The following is a 22,193-nucleotide window of genomic DNA, read 5'->3' on the forward strand; positions in this document are numbered from 1 at the left end:
AAAAAAAAAAAAAAAAAAAGAAGAAGAAGAAGAAAGAAAAAAGAAAACAAGCTTTCTATAGATATAGAATGGGCCTCGGTTGTCTGATAATGTTTATGAATGAAAAACGGGGGCTAGGGAGGAGGACCAATGGACAAAGCGCTTGCTGTGTAAGCAAGATGACCCCAGTCTGGATCGCAGCATCCGCACAAAAGCGTTGGGGTGGAGACAAGACTGCCTGGTGCTCACTGGCCAGCAAGTCTAGCAGGACTGGTGAACTGCAGGTTCAATGAAAGAACTTGTCTCAAAAAACTGGGGTAGAGGGAGACTAGAAAGATGGCCCAGGGGTTAAGAGCACTTGCTGCTCTTGCAGAAGACCTAGGTGTGGTTTCTGGCACCATAAAGAGGCTCACAACCAACTCTAACACCATTTTCAGACAAAACGCTCGCACATACAACTAAATAAATGCTTAAGTTAGAGAGAAACTGAGGAAGACGCCTGATGTTGACCTCTGAACCTTCACACACATGTGTGGGCACATTCATGTGTACACACACATTCATGCTCACCCACAAACATGTGTACACACACATGCATGTGCACCCACATACATGAAGTCACACAGAAAATGGAAAAAAAATACCCACAAAGGTTTCAGCTACACAATCTGAAGAGACTGTGTATGAGAAATGTTATTTAGAAAAGTCATTATGTTTGCATGTATTTTAAATCTATAGAGTAGTTTCCCACGTATTTTCTCCCCAGACCTTGAAAGTATTTCTAGGAACCTTTCATTTACAGAGAAAGCAGGGGCAAACAACACTTCTGCAAAGTTACATAGCACTCCAGGAAGATGCATAATTTAATTTCTGCCTCCCTGTGCGATCGCCTTCCAGAATTGAGGGAGCAAATAGAGTTCTGGGACTCTTCTCAACCCAGAAACAACTGTTTAATCAGTAACTTGCTTGCTCTTTTTTTGTTTTTATTTTTTATAACCACAGCTGTCTGGCTCCATTCTCAGGCATGAGAGAGGTCCTCTTACATAACTCCATCAATTTATTGAAGAGGAAACTGAGGCCGAATGAAAGGGAGTGGCCCGACCAAGGTCTCAAAGATAGTAAAGTGGAAACACTGGGGCAAGAGCCAAGCTCTTCCCGCCAGAGACAGGACTTCCGGCAAGTGTGTGCTTGGTCCCAGAGTCCAGTGCAGGGACCAAGTGAGGAGGAAGAAGGTGGGCAGAGAGTGCTATACACCCTGCTGTAACTTCACACATGATCTCTATACAGCCAGAGACAACAGAAGAGAAAGTACACCTGTGCCCGTCTCTGTATATTCCCTAGTTGTAAACATACCTGCAGGTGTATAAACAGAACACAGGGCTGCGAAGTCAGGTGCTTGCTTACCACAAACAGAAGCCTCGTAACTATGGTACCTCTTCCTACCCACAAGCTCCAGTTTGGTGCTGGCCGGAGTAGCCAGAAACATAGCATGGCCCCAGGGCACTGAGACAAAAGAGCACAGGGCAGTTTCCAGGAAAACAAGTGAACTGAGTGACTTGAAGTGTGTAACCCAGTACAGACCCTGGGGGCACGAGACGGGAAAGCTCAGGGCTCAGGTTGCCAGCATGACCTCAGAGTATCAATTCCCATTCAACTTCCTGGAGTGAGAGGGCGCCAGGTCCAGAAACCAGGAAAGGAAGACTACGGAAACCCCGAAGGAGATAGTTTCTTTCTTCGGAGTGTGTGATGTGTATATGTATGTACATGTGTGCACTCAGGTGCAGATGCGTGTGGGTGCACATGAATGTTCAAATACGTGAATGCCAGAAGATACTGGGTGTCTTCTTCATCACTCTCACCTTGTTTGTTTGTTTGTTTGTTTGTTTGTTTGTTAAAGATTTATTTATTATATATAGATAGGTACACTGTAGCTGTCTTCAGACACACCAGAAGAGGACATCCGATCTCATTACAGATGGTTGTGAGCCACCATGTGGTTGCTGGGAATCGAACTCAGGACCTCTGGAAGAACAGTCATCACATTTTCTATTATTTCAAGCACACTGGTCCTCAAGACCAGAGCTCATCAAAACAAACGACAAATAAGATCCTCATTTGTATATTGTATTTGCTTATGTAAACAAGAACCTCGCAACCACCTTACTTCATCATGCAGGAAACAAAAACACGGCGGAAAGCACCAACAATACTGTTCAAATCAACTAAAGAATCGTCTCATTAGGCTCCCTCTCCCGGTTCAGACTCATCATAAGGGCATAGCCCCTCTGAGGTTCACAGCATGCCTGGGTCTGAGACCAGCAAGTCAAAGCACAAATTTGCCATCGTTAGTTCTGAGCTTGGTCCCTGTTAAAGACAAAGCAACTAGTAAGCGATTTTATATTTAAAACACAACAATACTACTAACTGTAGAGAGGATATCACCATTTAGACACCAGAAAGGAATGTCCCTATCAGGGAATTTAAGTAATATAAGCCTGGACCAGAGAGCACCCTTAACTGTGCCAAGGAAGAAATGGGAAGCGGCCAGGCTAACCGTGGTCAACCAAGCTAACCAAGGTCCTGCACTACAGATGCTGCCTGTAAACCTAGACTGCCCAAATATCAACCAATCACGACTGCCCTCATTTGCATCTCAGGTGGTGGTTGCTGGGCTTCAGGATGGCTCTCAACTGCCCAAGGCAGAAGTGCTTCCTTTTATCCCTGTTACATACATCCTACCAGGATGCTCTGCAAACTTACCATTTGCTATTCCGGTCTGATCTGGGTGAATTCGTTCGCTCCCTAACAATTCCTCATTACACTCGACAGGACTCAGAAGAGATTCCACCCAAATCATAGGAGAAAAATAAATAAAATAAACCTTCACTCCAGACTCAAATCTTACAAGTTGGGTGTGGCATGCTGAAAAGACAGAAATAATCAATCATGGGAACCTGAAGAGGTTACTCAGACTCTCAGGGAGGGTGAAGGGCAGTCACATGATAAGGGCAAACCCATCTCTGCAGCAGGAGATCAAGGTCAAGGGGCAGAGGTGATGATGTCATCTTTTTGGAAACACAGGTGTGTGGCTCAGATCTGCGACTAAGTCAGAGGTGACTGATGCATGAGCCTCTGCCAACTGTCACTGATTTGTGGCAGACAGTGTTCACTTAATCCGTGACTCAGTGTATCAACTCAACAGGTGGGACGGATTTCAGTTCCATGATATCAGCACCACTGGGCTGAGAACTGTAAAATACCCTGTGACTCTCAAAGCAAGAAACGAAAGTGTGACGGAGATGACTGAGCACTGGGGTGGCAGACAAGGCAAGAAGGCAGGCTACAGCACTTGGAAGACATCCCCTTGTCCAAGAATGGCCTACCCATAATCCTCCCAGCCAGCTCTGGGCATACTGGCCAGAGTCCCCAGAAGTGCCACAGAGCCAGAGGCCAGCCTCAGTCAACCGAACAGAGAATGAACCCTGAAACGGAACCCGTGGTTTGTTGTCTAGACAGGGAGAGCTGAATCTGGGGGGCATGGGCAGCTCTGATAGACAACAGGGGTGGAGTCAGAGAAAAGCCAGAGGTCAGGTTGCTGATAGCCAGCATAGCTCATTTTATTGCACTTCACCTAAGATAATAGTGCTACTTGCAAACTGAAAGCAAGGTCACCTTCAATCCTAGAGCACCATTTTTACCGAAGCCCAAACAGTCATTTACATCTTTTAGCAAGAGTGTTCTTAATTAAGTTGGTAGGTTGGTTTTTCATTGTTTTTGGTTGGTTGGTTGGTTGATTGGATTTTTTTATTTTTTTTAAGAATAAAGGGGAAACTTAACTTTCATATGTTCTAGAATGTCTACTGACACATTCTGGTCTTTTTCAGGGAACTGAACTAAACCCACAATAGGCCCCAAGACTGTCCTGCCAGATTAGTCCTGCAGGGCTTTCTCCATTGAACCAGTCAGCCAACTGCAGGCTGCCAACCATCATCATTACAGTCCAGAACCCAGGAAACTCTCATCCAAAGAGGAGCTTTGCAACACAGGAGAAAAAGAAAATGCACACAGCTGAAACCTCCCACCCAGCCATTAGCCACAGCGTTTGGCCAACCGAAAAGCTCGCCTCTCGGCTCACAGGCACCTCTGGTGCCTGTTGAACACACCAGCCAGCCCTTCCCCAGACTTGTCTAGTAAGAAATGGTCTCGAACAAACATTGCTCCTTCAGCAGCATCAGGATCCCCCCCCCCACCTCTGTCCCAGTCTGCAGACCCTGGAGTATTGCACCAGGGCAGCGCCTGGGATCTGGAAAGGTTTTAACAAGTGCCTGGGTCACTTGGGCAGCTGACACTTGAGAAACTCCACCCTCACTTCCCAGTTTCCCGGCAGCCACCCACTTCTCGCCACTGGTGAAGGAAGCAGCCTGGCTCACCAGCTCCAGCCAGTCTATTTTAAGCCACCCAAGTCGCAAGATACCTGTGGTGTGGGTTGGCTTCACTTCCTGCCATAGGGGCCCTCCCATAATCATTAAGGCACCATCCCCATCTTTGCTCTCTGACCCTATCACTGGCGTCCACTGTCCCATAAGATGTGAATGCTGGATGCAGAATTTCTGTCCAGGTATCAACTACAGCCCATCAGAACAGAACACCAACAGAGGCCAGTAAGTAGCTCTTACTGAGTAAACAGAAAGTCTCCATTCAGATTTGACCATGAGGGAAAGTCCCCAGGACCTACCTGGCTCCGTCCACAACACACAGAAACAAGATTTTCTGCCAGGGAACAGCAGACTCCTCCTGTGTCTCTACTGTGCTTCCCCTCTACACTGAAGCCCGCAGTGGCCGCTGCCAACACAGCCTGGGGACAGAGGCCACCCATCCCAGCCACAAGACACCTTCCTTCTCAGAAGAGAAGGAACACAGTGTGGGGAGGGCTGCCTGGCATAATTCCTTTCCTTTTTATTTTTTTGTGGGATGGAGTGGGTGTGACCTAGATCTGGATTCTGGGCTGAGCCCCTTCAGCTCACTGGGGCAAATACTTCTTATTGGGCCTCAGACTCCCGCTCTTAAAACTGGGCTAATGACCCCTTAGAGAACATAATTAGCTAATTCCTGCTAATGACAGGGGCCTCTCTACTGTGTACCTTTGATTTTAATTTCCCCGCCCACCATGCATTCACCACCCAGAGCAGACCTGACAGGCCCAGGAGGGCCCAAGCCCAGGTGTGGTGTGAGGTGCTCATCAAAAAAACCAAGCCCAATATGCTTTCCTGAGCCTGGGAAGCAGAGACGCCTCTCCTCCCACCCCTCCCTCAGAGCCTCCATCCTCAATCCCAAGACTTATCACTATCACTTGACTCTTTGATATGGGGGATGGCAGGGTGGGAGGAAGCAGTGGCTGGAGATTGAGACATGATCTAACCATGACACCATCCGCCCTGCCCAGCGAGGGAGGCCAAGTGTAACAGCACAGCTGATCTAACCCACAGTATACCCCACCCCAACCCCAAACAAACTAAACAACAGAAACAGCAGGAGAGGTGTGCCAAGCATCTTCTAACGCCTTGTCCTTTGTTTCCTTGACCTTTCACGGAACCTACATCCCAATTTCACAGACTAGTGTGTTTCTTATTACTGCAATTTTTTGTTGAGATAACTTAGATTTCTGCAAAAATGTAAGAATGAATGAAACGCTTTGTAGGCTTTGCTGGTCGTACTCGTGTGACATTGATACACTCCACAGAACTCACCCAGGTCTCCTGACACACTTGAACAAATGTACCTTTCCATGTGCTTGACCACTGGGGTAAGTTCCTGTGACCACTATGAACAAGGCTGTGTCCTGCTTCCAACACAAAGCTACCTCCCATTGTTGGGGTTTTTTTTGGGGGGGGGTTAGGGTTGAGGCAGAGTCTCTCTACATAGTCCTGGCTGTCCTAACACTCATTATGTAGACCAGTCTGGTCTCAAACTCACAGAGATCAGCCTATCTCTGCTTGGGAGGCCATTAAAGGAGTGTCACTACACCCAGCCCATTGTTTAAACTACACAACTTCCTGTACCCCCAAGATCCTCAGTCCCTCAGCCACTAATGTATTTAAACTTCACTGCTGGATCATTTTTAAAATAAATGATATCTAAATACATAACATGCAGGATTTGGGGGAATATTGGCTTTTTTTTTTTCTTTTTCTCACTACACAAAGTTTATCGTATACCTGGAGAATCATTCAAGGCTCTGTTTCTTCCAAGAGATCAGTGACTTTCTTTTCTATGATTGAGGGACAATGCATGGCATATCGATACCACAGTTTGCTTGTGCCTTGGAAGGCCCCAGGGATCTGCACACAAAACCCTCGAGCCTCCGCGAATTAGTAAGATTCAAAAACACGGGCCCCTAATTAAGCTGCAGCTCTGAGGAGAGGCTGGAGTGAAAGGGCTGGACATGCAAGCAGGGAAACCCTTTTCACTGAGTTCATAATTACAGGCCAGACTCTCAGGAGGCAGCTCAGAGGATCTTTGGAGTTTCAGCCTCAGAGCAGGTTAGCAGATTCGAGGGAATATTCCTGCTCTCAATCCCAGAGCTAATTGCTTCTCCGGGAAATCTCATTCTCACTGGACACCAACCTTACATACAAGGCCTTCCTCTCCCCAGGGTGATCGGCTTTGAAAAGACCACTTCACTATTAGCGCTGTGACCCACCAGTCTGATTTCTCCGGCTCAGGGCAGTGCCTGCGTCACTCAGTGTGTGTGTGTGTGTGTGTGTGTGTGTGTTCTGCGTCACTCAGTGTGTGTGTGTGTGTGTGTGTGTGTGTGTGTGTGTGTGTGTGTTCTTGCTCTGCTTTCTCTAGCTAACCATGCTTGATTCCCCGAATCGGTCAAACAGTGTTTTCCAAACCTCTGGCCACCTGGCTTAACCTCCTCATTAGTCATATTCCTGTGAACATGATGTAAATACGACAGCATAGCACACAAGCCGTACAAGCCATCTGACCCAGTGGGTTCCGCGGTGCTGCCGGGGGGGGGGGGTCAGCACAACCTCAGCCTGATCGCTGCAGTTCCCTTAAAGATCCACTAACATACGAGCCGCTCATCTAAGCAATCGAAGGACAGGAAGGAGAAATTCATACGGCACCAAGGGAAAGCTTGCAGGATGAACCAAAACATCCTTTCAAAGAGTCGATAATCAACAAAGAAAAACGAAGACGGCTGAAGCAGAAGTCGTATTCATCTGGGATAGGTACTGGTGCCCATCCACAGAAGAAGGATTCCAGGTTTAACTGGATGACAGAATCTGTAAGCCCCCAGGTCAAGTCACTTGTATAAAATGGACTACTGTTTGCGTAGGACTTATAGGAGTCCTTCTGTATACCTCAAATCCCCTCAAACCATCTCTAGATGTAAATACATGCAAACGGATGATATGGTATGTGTTTCAGAGAATAAAAGCAAGAATATCTATACAAATGTACTTTTTTTCTTCAAATATTTTCGATCAGTGGCGGTTAGACCTGCAGAAGAGATATAGAGGGTTAGGACTGATTCTTGTCCTTTATCACCCAGTAGATGAACTCTCTGGGTCAGATCCCTTCCTAGACTCTCAATATGATGGGAGAGGGAAAGAGGCTCTACAATTTCTGAATGGTCTAACAGATCCACAGCCAAACATTAGGCGGAACCCAGGGAATCTTACGGAAGAAGGAGAGGAAGTTTTGGAGGACCCAAAGAGGTCAAGGACACCACAAGAAAATGTACTGAATCAATCAACTTGGGCCCATGAGGGCTCACAGAGACTGAACCACCAACCAAAGAGCATGCATGTGATAGACCTGGGTCCCCTGCTCATGTGTGACCCATGGGCAGCTTAGTCTTCACATGGGACCCCAGGCAACTGGAACAGGAGCTGCCTCTGACTCTGTCGCCTGCCTTTGGACCCTTTGACCCTGGCTTGACTGCCTTGTGACAGGGGAGGCGCCTGGTCCTACTGCATAGGCAGCTTGCTGTGCTGGGGCAGATTGGGGTCCACGAGAAGCCTCCCCTTCTCTGAGAAGAGGGGAATGGGGGAGGGTAGGTGTGATGGAGAGAAGGGAGGAAAACAGGGAGGGGAGGCTGCCATTGGGACGTAGAGAGGGTGAATAGATTAATAAGGAAAAAAACATACATTAAAAACAAACAAAACAGAAACTATTTAATAAAGGCCAGGGACATGGTTGAGTGGATAAAGATACTTGCTGCCAAGCCTGACAGCCTGAGTTCAATCCCTGGTACCCACGTGGTAGAAGGAGAGAACTGACTCGCATAAATGACCTCTGTACATATGCACGCCATAGCATCTCCCCAGAAAACAGCTATAGCACTTCTTACAGGATTCAAACCTCAGGGAACAGGGGCTGCGGAGATGGTTCACTGGTGAGCACCCACATTCAGTGGCTCACAAGCATCTATAACTCCAGAGGATCTAATGCCCTCTTCTGCCCCTGAGAACACCTGCACATATGTATCTATATACACAGGGGTGCACACACATACACATGAATGAAAATCATTTTTACACTTTTAAATCAATACCCTGGGGGGAAAATTCCAAAAACACTTTCTAATCTGCTTCTTATACTGCCTAACTTTAAGCCCCTCCCCTAACTTTTGTATTCACAATTATTATTATTATTAATTTTATATATGTGAATACACTGTCACTGTCTTCAGACACCCCAGAAGAGGGTGTGAGATCCCATTACAGATGGTTGTGAGCCACCATGTGGTTGCTGGGAATTGAACTCAGGACCTCTGGAAGAGCAGTCACTGCTCTTAACCGCTGAGCCATCTCTCCAGCCCCAAAGATTTATTCATTTTTTTATTTTTTTAATTATATGTAACTACACATAAAACATACCAGAAGAGAGCCTCTGATGTGACCCACCGTGTAGTTTCTGGGACCTTCAGAAGAGCAGTCAGTGCTCTTAACTGCTGAGCCATCTTACCAGCTCTCTCACAAACAAATCTTAAGAGAACATAAGTACCCAGCACTGTGGGCACAGAGGCAGGCAGGTGTCTGTGAGTTCAAGGCCAGCCTGGTCTACACAGTGAGGTCCAGAATAGCCAGATCTCCATAGTGAGACCATCTTGAAACAAACGAACAAACAAACAAAACAGAAGGCGGGAGAGAGAGAGAGGAAGGGAGGGAGAAATAGAACATACATAAATGATAGCAAACTGCCAGCGCACTTCCTCCCATTTAAAAATTCCCACTGGCTGGAGAGACTCGGCGGTGAAGAGCACCCATTGCTCTTGCAGAGGACCTTGATTCAACCCCAGCACCCATATGGTGGCTGACAACCATCTGTAATTCCAGTCCCAAGGGGTCCAACGCCTTCTTCTGCTCTCTGTAGGCATTCTGCCTGCACACACTACACATACATACATACATACATACTGATGAGACACCCACACATAGAATAAATGGGAGACATCTAATTAGAAAAACAAAATTAAAATACTGACTCTCAGGGCTGGATATATTTCCTTTGAATGTATACTAAACATTCTTAGCCTTCGAATACTATTTTATTTTTGTACTTATTGGTGTGGGGTGTATGAAGTGTGTGTGTGTACCTGTGTTATGGCGCAGATGTGTGTGGAAGTTAGAGAGTACAGCTTCAGGAGTCGGTGCTCTCCCGCCTTTCTTTGTCAGGGTCTTGGTTCTTGTTTGTTTGTTTCCCTGCTTTGTGATAGGCTGAGGGTTAGCTGGCTTTCTAGATTCTGGGCAATTTTCTATCTCTACATCCCATCTCACAAGAGGAATGCTAGGATTACAGACACGAGCCATTACATGGATAGCTTTTGTGAGTTTCAGGGATAAAACTTCGACTATTCTGTTTGTTTGGCAAATGATTTTACCTGCTGAGCTATCTCACTGGTCCTCAAAAATACTCTTTAACACATCTAGATAAATATGGTTTGGAAGGGATTAAAACAAAACAAAAACAACTCTCTCCTTAGATTCGGGACAGCCACTTGACACATGACAAGCCTGGCCTTTGGTAAAATCACTGTCACCTCAAAACTCTGGATGTACTGGGGTGGAGCCACAGAGGGAGGTGGACTCTGTTTCCATCTGGGAGAATGGTGTCATGTGGGCAGCTTTCCTCCAGACCCAGATGGACACGTTCTGTTTCGACAGTGCACCCAGAGGGCCAGCCAGCTCCATCTGAGTCATCGCTAAACCATCAGTGGCATCGGCCTTTCCCTCCCAGCTTGCTGCCATCTCCAGAAACCAAGAGGCCAATGTCCCAAGTCTGAATGTCCTGTCGGAACTGTCACTAAAGAGGAAAAGGAAGGAAGGTCACTGCCCAGAGGGACCCTCCTTAGCACAATGCTCAATCATTCACAAACCCTCACAGCCCAAGACTGCCAGTGTCCAGCCTTCGGTGGTTCGCCGCCATGCTTTTGCCAGACTTGTGCAAGACACACTAGATAACATTCACATGCCAGCTAAGGGCTGGGACAAAGCAAAGGAAATGGACTGAGCTGATTTGTCAGCTTGCATTGGATGAAATGTTTTTCAGTTTAAAACGGCGCCATGATCTCCAATGGTGCACACAGTACATGAAGATACACTCCAATGAAAGCCACGTTGCAATCACCGTTGCTGCGCTCCCAGTCTCCCAGCTTGGTCAGCCCATCAAAAGGAAAACCAGACAGGTTTGGAGTGAGATAGATAACTTAGGTGCACTGGGCTGGCGCCTGGTGATCACCACTTCTTTTTTTAATGTGCTCACAACGCCCTAATGATGTGTTCTGGGATTTGCTGGGGATACGCATCAATCACCCTTGTCTTTGGAACCCAGTTTTATAATAGCATTGTGGTTGAGCTCCTAGGCTTTGAAGTCATACAGATCAAGGTCTGAAATCTCTCTTTACCTCCCACTGCCTCTGGGCAGTTTACACAAGGCCTTTGGGACCCAGCATGTAAACCATCCTTCTAGTTTCTCCACATCAACGCCGCGGCGAGAGAGACAACGGACTGAAGCTGCGTACTGAGGCAAGAGTAGAAATGGAATCCTCCACCTTCTTCCCCTCCAGCACCATCATAATCATTATAAAGCCAGGCATCACCAGCAGGGGCCACAGATGGACAAAGGGATCTGAGATTCCGACCAGTTACACAACAGTCACAAAACCTCCAGGGAAAAACGTGATGTATCCTCAAGCTCAGGTAGAATGAGCAGAATAGGAAGACAGCACCCAGAGGAATTTTCAGTACGGACCTGACTCTAGAAAAGTTGTCTGCCCGGCGTGGTGGCACACGCCTTTGATCCCAGCACTTGGGAGGCAGAGGCAGGCAGATCTCTGTGAGTTCAGGGCCAGCCTGGTCTACAGAGCGAGTTCCAGGACAGCCAGGGCTACACAGAACCGGAGAATTGCTCAGAGTCAGGGCTAAGCAGTAGCACACTGCCTCCTGTGCACAAAGGTCTGGGTTTAATCTTTAACTACTAACAAATAGAAATAATTAATAAATAATCAAATAAAAACTGTATCTATAAGGAATAGGTACAGGCATTTGTTTATCTCTCATATAAAGATTATTTAATGGTATTATATAATATAAGTAATTTAGAGATAACCTGAAGTACATGGAGCCTGTGTTTGGATTATATATGAACAGTCACATTCCACAAAACAACAATCATCACATAGAACAGCATATAGCATACATCTCCAGTATGTGGCCGGCTACAACACTGTACACCTTGAACAATCAACATTTACACATTGACCAGCCCACCTAATGATAAAGTTCTCAGAATGTCTCCCTCCTGTGAATCCAATCAGGACTGTACAATGTCACTTTAACTAAGGGGCATGAGCACTTTAGATTCTGAAATCCATGAAGCAATCCCCCTTGGATCCAGAGGAACGTTGTGTTGTCTGAGATGACAGTGTAAGCTACCGAGTCCTAGCAGCAAAAGTTGGTGCCGCACGTGATCCTGCCCTGTGGTCACCACTGGGAGCCAGATAACATCTTTAAGACCTGGCCTCCCTCCAGACTCTGTCCGGCTCGCTCTCTCATTTCAATGACACACTTCACGATTTAGGAGAGAAGAGCCAACAGCCTGGATAGAACCACACACCAGAGAACGCAACAGACCAGCGGAACTCTGAGACCACAGAGACCACAGCACTCTGAGGCCACTCTCCACCGAGACCAGCGGAGAGAGGAAGCACGATTGCTTCTCCTTCGGTAGCCTGTGATAATGACAGCTTAGCCACAGATGGCCCTGAGCAAGCCCAGGGGGAGCAGGAGGCTCGGGCACACAGAAGCAATTCTTAATGTGCAGTGGTCTTCTCCTCTGCCTCAGCTTTCCAGACTCCTAAATGAGGACGGTAGGACCTGGGGTAGAGGTAAAGGGTGGGTCTTCTAACACCCACTGGAGAAAACAGCCTTCCTTTCCCCTGACAGCACCTGCTGTTCCTCACCCACGCGACACTCCCAGACTCCCAGTGCCCGCTGCCTCCTCAGTCTCTGTCACCCAGTACTCAGTCCTTAGAGGTTTCTACAGGTGCACGTTGCCTGCTGAGAGAAGAAAAGAATCTGAGGGAATCGGGGTGAGCAGACCACTCACTTCTTGTTATAGAAGCTGGAGGGAGGGTGAAGTGAAAGGTGAAAGGACTCAGCAAGATGGCCTGTACTGCAGATGGCTGGGGGTGTGGCTCCCCAGCGCACCCCCTTTGGATGAAACATTGCTCTGTGCTCAGCCAGGCAGCCCAGGACTTCTGCAAAGTCAGGAGTCCACTTAAGGCAGAGATTCCCTCCAATTTGCACCCCTAATAGATCACCATCCTATTTGTCTTAGGGCCTTTTAAACTCAGAAAAACCTGTTTGATCCGAAAACCACCATGGATTCACGAAGGTTTCCTAGGCAAAGAACCCCTTTGAATCCTAGGAATAAACCAGGGTCACACATGCTGTCCGATTTCCTAGCCAGGAAAACAGGTTTACTGGTATAGGATAACGTCTCAGATCGCCTGGCTAAGCAGTGGTGGCCCTGGGTCTTCACTCCGTGTTGTCTTCCCTTGACTGTCACTACTACATCACAGATGCCTGCAGCCCAATTCACCAGCTTGGGCTGAACAGATGTCTTTCTAAATGCCCACCCACTCTGTGCTTGACCGCACTTCCCATGGTGACCCGGAAGGCAGGGTCTGTGACTTGGATCCTTCCCAATACCTGGCAAGTGCTTGGTCATTGGGTACTTAGTAAATACCTGTTATGCAAATGAGTGACTGACTGAATGGGTGAGTGTTTGAGCAATTAGCAGAGGACCCTAAATATTCAGGGCTGTAAGGCTTATTAGCTCTCAAACACCTAGTATTGACCCAGAACATCTGTAAGTTCCCAACCTGTCTCTCTACTGTTGGGGAACACTCAGTCTTACTTAAGGAAATCATTACTAAACATATATGCATATTCCATATGCATATATACAACTTCACAGCCACCATCAAACAGTCAACAGTTTGGTTAAGTTTGACCTAACCAATCAGTGAGACAGACTTTTCGGTTCTCATTAACGGCCATAACAACTGATATCTGCACACCTGCTATTCCTGGGCAGGGCACACACAGTCCCAGGATACATGCGACAGGGAAAATAACACAGTGAAATAACTCCTACCCTCTGTGGGAGCCATGAGGGACCAGCAGAATCAGTCTTGGGAAGGAGACAGACAAGTCACAACTCAAAAGCTGTGGTGGTGCCCCGGGGACCCAGCCAGACCTCAGCCAGTCTCTGTGACAAAAGCTACCCAAGAGGCAGCAGCCACACAGACCTGTCAGAGAAAGTGTCAAGGCAGATCGGCAGACCCCAAGTGTAAAAGGGATGCAGCCAGGAGCATTCAAGCCTGGAACATTCAAGTCATACTTGAAGATTTCCTGGAGATGGGGAAATAAGCTGGGGCTCCTCTCTTGAGTGTCAAACTTTGTGTGTGGAGGGGGGGTGGGGGGTGTCTGTCTGTCTGTCTGTTCACATGTTCCGAAAGTCTAAGTTCCTTAAATGAACCAACCACATCCTATTGCTTTCTGAGAGTCCCTTTGGGTTGTGAGTCCCTAGCCAGCACTGATACGGGGGTCGTTCAACCAAACTGGAAAAAAGACAGAGTGAGCCACACAGGAGAAAGAAACCGCAAAAGTGAGTAGGCGTAACCCAAGGGATGGAGATGAATGAGGACCTAGGAGGAGGGCAAAGTGGAGTTACTGGGGAATAGTAATCTATCAGGAGCCCAGGGACCAGAGTGGTGAGCCCCACCCTGGCTCCCACCCCGGGAGCGGGGAATATGTGGCCTAAACAGGAGACTGAGTTCTGTCACCAGAGGACCCACTTTCAGTATCAGCATACGTCTTCGAAAGGGAGGTCTGGAAGGGCAAACCGAAAATGAGAGAAAAATAGCTGAAGGTCAAACACCAGGCAGGCTACCTGCCGAGGAGGCACGAGTTCCAAGCAGGCAATTACTAAGGACTCGCGAACACCCCAATCACAGAAAGAAGGAGAAGGCGGCAGCAGGTGGCATCTCACAGCAGGGCAGAAGCACAGGTTGCGGGGACTCCGGTTACAAGGGGTGAGAAGTGAAGTCCCAGCTCACGGTCCCCCGAGATCTGTTCTTCTTCAAGTCAGCAGAGAAGGAGTGCATGAAAAAGCGGCGGAAGGAGAGGCTCGGCTCCAGGAAACTGACTCTGCCAGAGCAACAAGCCTCGCTCACCAGCCTCTAGGTGCGGTTCAGAAAAAGGCCTGACCGCTAGTCCCACCAGAGCACGGCGCCACCACCACCCCCGACCCGTGTGTGTCTTTCAGGATAACCAACGCCCTCCCGCACTGTGTGCAGCAAAGTGAAATGCTTCTGAGGTCTTTCAAGAGACTTCTCAGGCTTCTGCTTCCCGCTTACTAAAGGCTTCTTCCAGAAGGCTCAGGACACATGCTTCACCACTACCCAGACAGCCACCTTCTCAAGGGCTCCACACTCTGTGTGGACAAAGCTCTGCTCCGAGTTCAACCCTTACAAAAGATCCAAAGCGCCTTTGACCAGGAAGACTAAAACGAGTTTCTGCAGAGGCCAAGGACAGACAAGTCTCTAACTTGTCCTTGCCATAGCCCAGGTCACCCACTCCGAGCACTGATTGATAGCCCAGAGCAATGGTGACCCCCACGGAGGTCCTGCCAGCCCCCACCCCGACGCCTCCGGGCCCTGCGGCTTCCCACCTCCTCAGTGCCCGGCGCGAGGCAGGTCTGGGACCGAGGTCCGACCGGCCCCGCCCTGCCACCAGCGGCCAGGCACCCACCGAACAGGAAATTCCACCTGTGCACCCGAGCTCCGGCCACCCACGGGCCGTAGAGCGGAGCTCGGGCGAAACCGAGGGCCCCGAGCAGGCGAAGGTGCGCCCGGATCGGAACTGTGGACGCCCGACCCCGGGTCCCCAGCCCTCGCCCACCTCTAGCCGGGAGTTGTACTTGAGTCCCGCGCCGAAGTCCTGAGAGCCCCCTCCGGCCTTGCGGCCCCGATTGCTACCCATGGTTTCGGCGGCCTGATCGCCGGTCTCAGACGCGTGGTCCCTCCGGGCAGCCGTCTACCATGGCCCGCGGGGTGTTGGGGACACGAGGGACGAGGGGTACGAGGTGAGGCACAGGCCAAGTTCCGGGGCAGGCCCAGCGCGCCCGGCCCGCCGCGGAGGCTCCAGTTCTCATCCTTCCTCCCCGCGCAGGTAGTTTCAGGGTGTGGCCTCCAGGGTCGCCCCGCCCCTCCAGCCAGCCAGCACCGGCGCCCGCACACCTGTTGCGGCCGGTCCCGCCTTCCGCCACGCCCCCAGGAAGCTCCTCCCCTCCCGCCAGAACCCCCGAAAAGGAGCACCACAGAGTTCTGGCTCTTTCTTCCTCTTTGTCACGGGTGGCTCTTTCTCCTGGAGCACAGCCCTTCAGTCCGGTCCTTTGATACTGGCCATCTCTCCACCACCTTTAATACAATGTTAATCTCTCTCCCCTGGATCTTTCCCTACAACCAATCATGTTACCAGATGCTTGTGTCTCCGTTATTGTCCCTTCAAAACCGTAGCCAGCTGTTGTTAAGACCAGGCCTTCCTCCTGTGTCATGTCCCCTGCTGAGGACAGTAGCAGCCTCTTCTTCGCTGTTGGAGCCACTGACGGTGGCCTGTGCCCAGAGAAATGATTAGGTCCCCAGAGTCTTTCTCCAACTGTTTGCAGCATCAGATACTGACTGCACATCCCGTCTTGAAAAGCGCCTTTTCTGTATTTTCATAATCCTTTCTGACCCCTAGACTAACCAATCGCTAGTCAACCTCCTCCCTTTTTCCTACACTCCCTTCCTTTAATTTGTTGTTATTGTTGTCGTTGTTTATTTGCGTGTTTGAGAACAACTTGCAAGATACCTGGTCTCTCCTTGCACCTTGTGGGTTCTAGGGATGGAGAATCATCAGGCTGAGCAGTAAGAGCCCTTACTGGCTCAGTCATTCTGCAGGACCCACACTTTCCTTCTTTAAGGACACGTGCCTTCCCAGCACAGACACCAAAGGTGCTCCCTCTATTTTAACAATCACCTGGGTATTTCTCTGCTGATATTCTGAAGTCTTGTATAGTGAACCAAAACTTCTGAGCTTATAGTATGTGCTGTCCTAGCTCTTGGGAAACAAGAATGAGCAAAATGAAATTTTGCTACTTTGAACTCCTACTTTGAAATTAACAAGCCCCAAGTTTCTACCTAGAACCCAGCCCTTCTTAGAATAACATAAATCTCTATGAGTCTGTGTCCCACAGCGGCTACAGCAAGCAGAGCCCCCTGCTGATGTATTCTGGAGATAAGTGATGTTACAAATCTGGGGATATTAGACCAAAGAGAGTCTACTGGCACAGACTCGTCCTATCTTGATGGGCGGATGACTCTTCCTCCGTGTGAGCCAGGACTGGGTCTTTCTGCCTCTCTATCATTGCACTACTGTGTCTCACTGACCGGAGTCTTCCAAGTCTAAGTTATGTGAGTGTGATGCACAGGGAAATAAACCTGCCACTATACTGCATACAAAGAATTCCAAAGCCAAATGGAGCATATTGAAAAATAACTCCCTGCTTTGGATTACCACTGGCACAAACACCCTTTAATTAGTGAATGACTGAAAGTTAGCCTAGTTGGAGGCAGCAAAGACTAGAAGGGACTTGTGGCTCTGAACCTGCTATTCTGTTGAGAAAAGAGTGACTCATTTTCCTTCTCAACTTCCTGCAGTTCCATCCTTTATCTCAGAAAGCTAAATGTGTATCTTGTCTGTGAGAGGCACCCATCTGGTCATTTGAGTGCAGGCAATGCCACAAATCTGTCGTAAGTCCAGCAGAAGAGTCACCCTCCTGTGCTATGCACACCCTATGCGCACGCCTAGGACATCCCTATGACCAACAACTGAACAAAGTAAACTTTATGCTAAATCTTAAACCTGTTTGGTTTAATCGTTATAAAGTATATATAAGGCAGGTGTGGTGGCAAACACACGGGCCAGCCTGATCTACATAGCAAACCCTGCCTCAATAAAGAAAGAAAGCAAAATATACATGATAGTAAGTACTTTTGTCTCTAAATTGTCAACGAAGAACCCCAAGAGTAGCCAGTTTAAAAACCCAAAACCTGAGATGACGCTCAATGGTAGAGTAAGTCTCATATGGTATCCATGCACTTGATATCCAGCATCACACACACACACACGTGCACACACACGCACACTCACACACACGCGCGCGCACACACACTCACATACACGCTCACACACGTGCACACACACACACTCATGACGCGCACACATGCATATAGTCTTCAGTCCTCCTTATCTCTCACTGTACAAGGCTAACTCAGAACCAAATGAGCCAGCCTTCACCACACGCCTCCCTCACTGCACAACCATGCCCCTCCCTGGGCTGGACCAGCTTAGTCCAAAGCTGCTATAGCTCTCTTCCTGGACTTCTCAGAACACTCTGCCTGCTGGGAAAGTCGAGTTCACATTCATAAGACCTTTCTCCAATTCACTCATGTCCTTGAGGCAAGTCACTCAGAAGGCGAGCATATGTGAGTCTAACTCAGGCTAAATCACCTGTTTACGCTGGCGATAATAAAGGAAGGGGGAGTCATGGCATGTAGACCTAGCTCAAGTTTAAAGTCACCGAGACTTTTAAGACAGCAGGACCAGGAAGCTCGAGGGCCACTCCTTCAAGGAAGAGGAAAACCCTGCAGCGGCAAAGATGTGTAGGAGAGATTTGGAATGAGCAGAACTGAGAACGTATCAGTTACAGACCCCTAAGCCATGACCAACTTTGTGTCTCCTGGAGTAAGAAAGGTCTGTCTGACACAGTGCCACTGGCTAACCTGTGCAAGCTGATTCGTGTGGCAACAGTGCACTTACAAGGATGAACTGTGCAAATACCTCCTCGTTAAGTGTGCCTGTTGCCTTCGCAGCCCCCTGCTTTGGCAAGCCACCTTGTCGAACCTATTTGTCTCCAGCCCTCCCCCTGTTAACCATAACCACTTTGCCTACTCCTGGTGAGACCCAACTGTCATCTGGCACATCACATCTGTGACATTCTTCCCCAGCATAACTAAATATCCTCTTCCCGAAACTACTGCACAGCATATAGAATGCTTTTATTTTCCTCCTGACTCTCAAACTACTGTTGCAAAATGGAATGCCTGATGACAGTTCATGAAGCTAACTATCAGTTTATTAAGCCCTTGCCCTAGCTGTGGTTGAGTTGTTTTTCACTCACAGTTTAGACACAAAAGCATACTGTAATTTCATGGGGATTAAGCCAAATGGATTGACCTTAATTAGTGTCAGGATAAAGTTCTGTCATGGACAGAGTGTAGTTGATGTCTTGTTCCTACACAGTGATCCCTAGGAAGGACCGTGGCTGACATCTATAATAAATGCACTGTGTTCAAGTTGTCACGTGAGTGCCGTCCCTGGATTAGACGCCTATGTAGTTCTATGAGCTAAAAGCAAAGGTTCTTGAGACCTGAGGTAGGCTATGGAGCATCTCTGAGCACGAAGAACAGCACTTCTGAGCAAAGCCTCATTGTCTGTGACCTTGCATGGCGGTGGCTTTGGATGGCTATCTCACTAAATGGTTTCTATTCAGTCAGCTCGTGCTAGAAGCACTGCTCAATTCTGACCCCACCCACCTACAAACAACAAATGCACTGATCAATAGCCTGACGGTTCTGCTTCCAAAATATGCTTGCAATCAATCTGCTCTGTCTTCCGCCACGCCCCACCCAGGCTACCATCACCTCCTCTGTAAAAATCTACATTAGTCCCAGAAGGCTTTCTTTATCCACTTTGTTCCACTCAAATCCGTGTGTTTCCTTGGTGGTGCTGGGGAATCTCAGGCTCTCTTATATTGTAGGTCAGTATTCCATCAACAGAGCATAGTCCTCATCCCAGTTCCAATCCCAGACTGGGATCACAGTCCAAGACAAAGTGCATCCACAGTGTGTCTGTGTTCTCAAGACACAAAACTCCCAAAGGCAAGGATTAGCCTCTGTCTCCCCAGCACATGAAGTGAGTCATTGTTATTAAAAGGTGAGTGTGCAGAAAAATGACAACACTTTCCAGTTTTCTGTTATAACTTAACTTTTCAGGAAGAGATGTGGTTAACCTGCAGAAGACAGCACAAGATGAATAGAGTCTACACCCCATTGGCTAACCGTAAGGCAACGCCCCTGTGATGGATAACGACATAAGACAATGCAGGGCATCTCTCCTTCATCAGAAATCCCGGGGCCCAGGATTTTCTGGGATTTGAGAATATCTGCATATATATGATCGTATCTTAAGGACAGGATTCATTGACTTTTCATATATATCTTACCTGTGTAGCGGAGTGTAATTTTACACACCATTCTTTGTGTGTGTGCAGTCATCCCGGGTGTGGAGTTTCCCACCTGTGGGACATTGATGCTTAAAAACATATTTTTCTTTTTTAGAACAGGGTTGTGCTTGACCTGTAGAGTGAGTGAATGAGTGAGTGAGTGAGTGAGCGAGCAAGTGTGTGAGTGAGTGAGTGAGAGACAGAGTCTCACTATGTAGCCCAGGCTAGCCTGGAACTCACGGAGAGATTCCTCCTGCGTGTTGGGATTAAAGACAGGTGCCGCCATGCCTGACAACCTGAGAACCTCATCACTTCCCTTCAAGCCACACACCTGTTACCTGTGGCCAAGGTAACCTCTTCTCTTACGGCTATCAGAAACTGCTGTGCCATCTTTCTGATTATTTCTCTGACTTTATTTAGTTTAGTAAGCTGTGCCTGAGTATCTGAACACTAACATCTACCTTTGCCCTTTTTTTTTTTTTTTTTTTCTTTTTATTTTGAAGACAGGGTTTATTTCAAGTCAGTGTTAGTCCTGGCCGTCCTGGAACTTACTGGGTAGACCAGGCTGGAGTTTCTCAAACTCATAGCGATTCACCTGCCTCTGCCTGTTGAGTGCTAGGATTAAAGGGGCGCACCACTACCACCTGTCTTGCTTGTTTTTTAACCTTGCCTTAACAATGTAATGTTTAACCACAGTCCCCCCACTGTTTTCTGTGCAGATTCTCATGAAAATGTCTTTTATGATAGAGTTCTTTCACTGGGCTCCTAGGACTTTGGTTTTCCCTAAAGACCATCTGTTCAGAAACATGCCAGACACCGGCTTGTTTTCTTTTTGTCTTTATACATTTGTTTATTTACTTTTGTGTGTACATGCGGGCATGCTCTGTCTCGGTGGAACACGTGTTCAGGGCAGAGGACAAACTACTGAAATTTGTTCTCTCTTCCCACTACGTGGATTTGAGGGATCAAATTCAGGCCATTCGGCTTGGCTACAAACACCTTTACTCAGTGAGCCATCTTGCAGGCCCAAATGTTTGCTTCCTTTCTTTGGAGGAAATTGATTTTACAGGGAGTGGGTTTATTTTGTTTTTTGTTTGTTTGTTTGTTTTTTTAATATGGATTCCTATCTGGTTGCCTCTTGTCTCCTAGTGTAAACTTTATACTTCGATTCTAAATTCATTAGGAAGTGGAAACAGTAGTATTAATCCATCATCCCTAGTTATTGACTTGTTGAATACTTAGAAAGTTAAGACTTCAGAACATAGGCTTATATTTGCAAAAGCACACGCGGGCGCGTGGGCGAAGGCATACACGCTCACACACAGAAGGCAGGAGGGTAGGGAGGAAACCTCTGCTCATATTTCCCTTCATTAACTGGTTTAAAGGGTTGATTCCTTCATATCTTCCGAGGGTATCTGGAGCTTTCCAGCACTGTGTCCAAACGCCTCACATGATCAACTCACAAGGACTGTGACTGTCTCAGCACATGCTCAGTTGGCTGCGTTGCTTTGGGGCCCCGAGTGGCATGGTCCAGCATGGTGGAAGCACATTGTAGACCAGCCAGAAATGCTCATCTCAAGGCCAGAAAGAGCGAAAGGCTAGAGTCCCACAATCCTTTTCTTAATTTCCACCGCCTCTTTTTTTAAATTTCTTTCTTTTTCTCTCTTTTTTTGAGACTGGTTTCTCTGTGTAGCTGTGCCTGTCCTGGGTCTCGATCTGTAGACCAGGCTGGACTCAACCTCAGAGATCTGCCTGCCTCTGCTTTGGGAGAGCTGGGTTTAAAGTCACTGTGTGCCCTGCCTCTCAATGGAACCAAAGGAATGCCAGCCATGTAGGGCCCTTTTTATATCTTTATATCCAAGCGACTGCGGACTAATTGGTTTCGTTTTACTAGCTTTGCCTTTTGGTGTTTGTTTGTTTTTCTTTTTGTTTTTCAGTGTTGGGGCTTGAGCCCAGAACTTCCTATTAGGGGAGCAAATGCTACACCACAGAGCTACACTCCCAGAACAATCTGTTGCTTTTATAGTTAGGACACTGGGGATTTTAATGACTTCCTTGGTTCACTGGCATGTTAAGCAGGTGTGTGTTTAACTATCTTCTCTGTGAGCGGTGAGAGTCGCTTACAGCTCTCACTTTCAGCTGCTCAGTCCTAGGCATCTTTGCATATGCTTATGTATACATTCCATATTCATGGATGTGATGGTGCCTGATTCAGTCCTAAGCATCAGTAGACTTCACATTGACAGTGTACGTTGCTCACACTACCCATTAGCCATTTCTTTCTTTCTTTCTTTCTTTCTTTCTTT

The 22,193-nt window shown here is 47.8% G+C and overlaps 1 protein-coding gene across 2 annotated transcripts in view; it reads right to left on the reverse strand.

The window, feature by feature from the left end:
- The window catches only part of St14 (suppression of tumorigenicity 14), a 42,152-nt gene extending 26,428 nt beyond the window's left edge, over positions 1–15,724 (reverse strand). For both annotated transcript variants that reach the window (XM_029481148.1, XM_021172778.2), the window contains exon 1: positions 15,462–15,724. In XM_029481148.1, coding sequence (XP_029337008.1) covers positions 15,462–15,542 — 81 coding nt within the window. In that variant the 5' untranslated portion in view covers positions 15,543–15,724. The remainder of the gene's footprint in view (positions 1–15,461) is intronic.
- Between the last annotated feature and the right edge of the window lie 6,469 nt (positions 15,725–22,193).

Source organism: Mus caroli, chromosome 9 (genome assembly GCF_900094665.2).
Source record: "Mus caroli chromosome 9, CAROLI_EIJ_v1.1, whole genome shotgun sequence".
In the NCBI taxonomy this organism is placed as follows: Eukaryota; Metazoa; Chordata; class Mammalia; order Rodentia; family Muridae; genus Mus; species Mus caroli.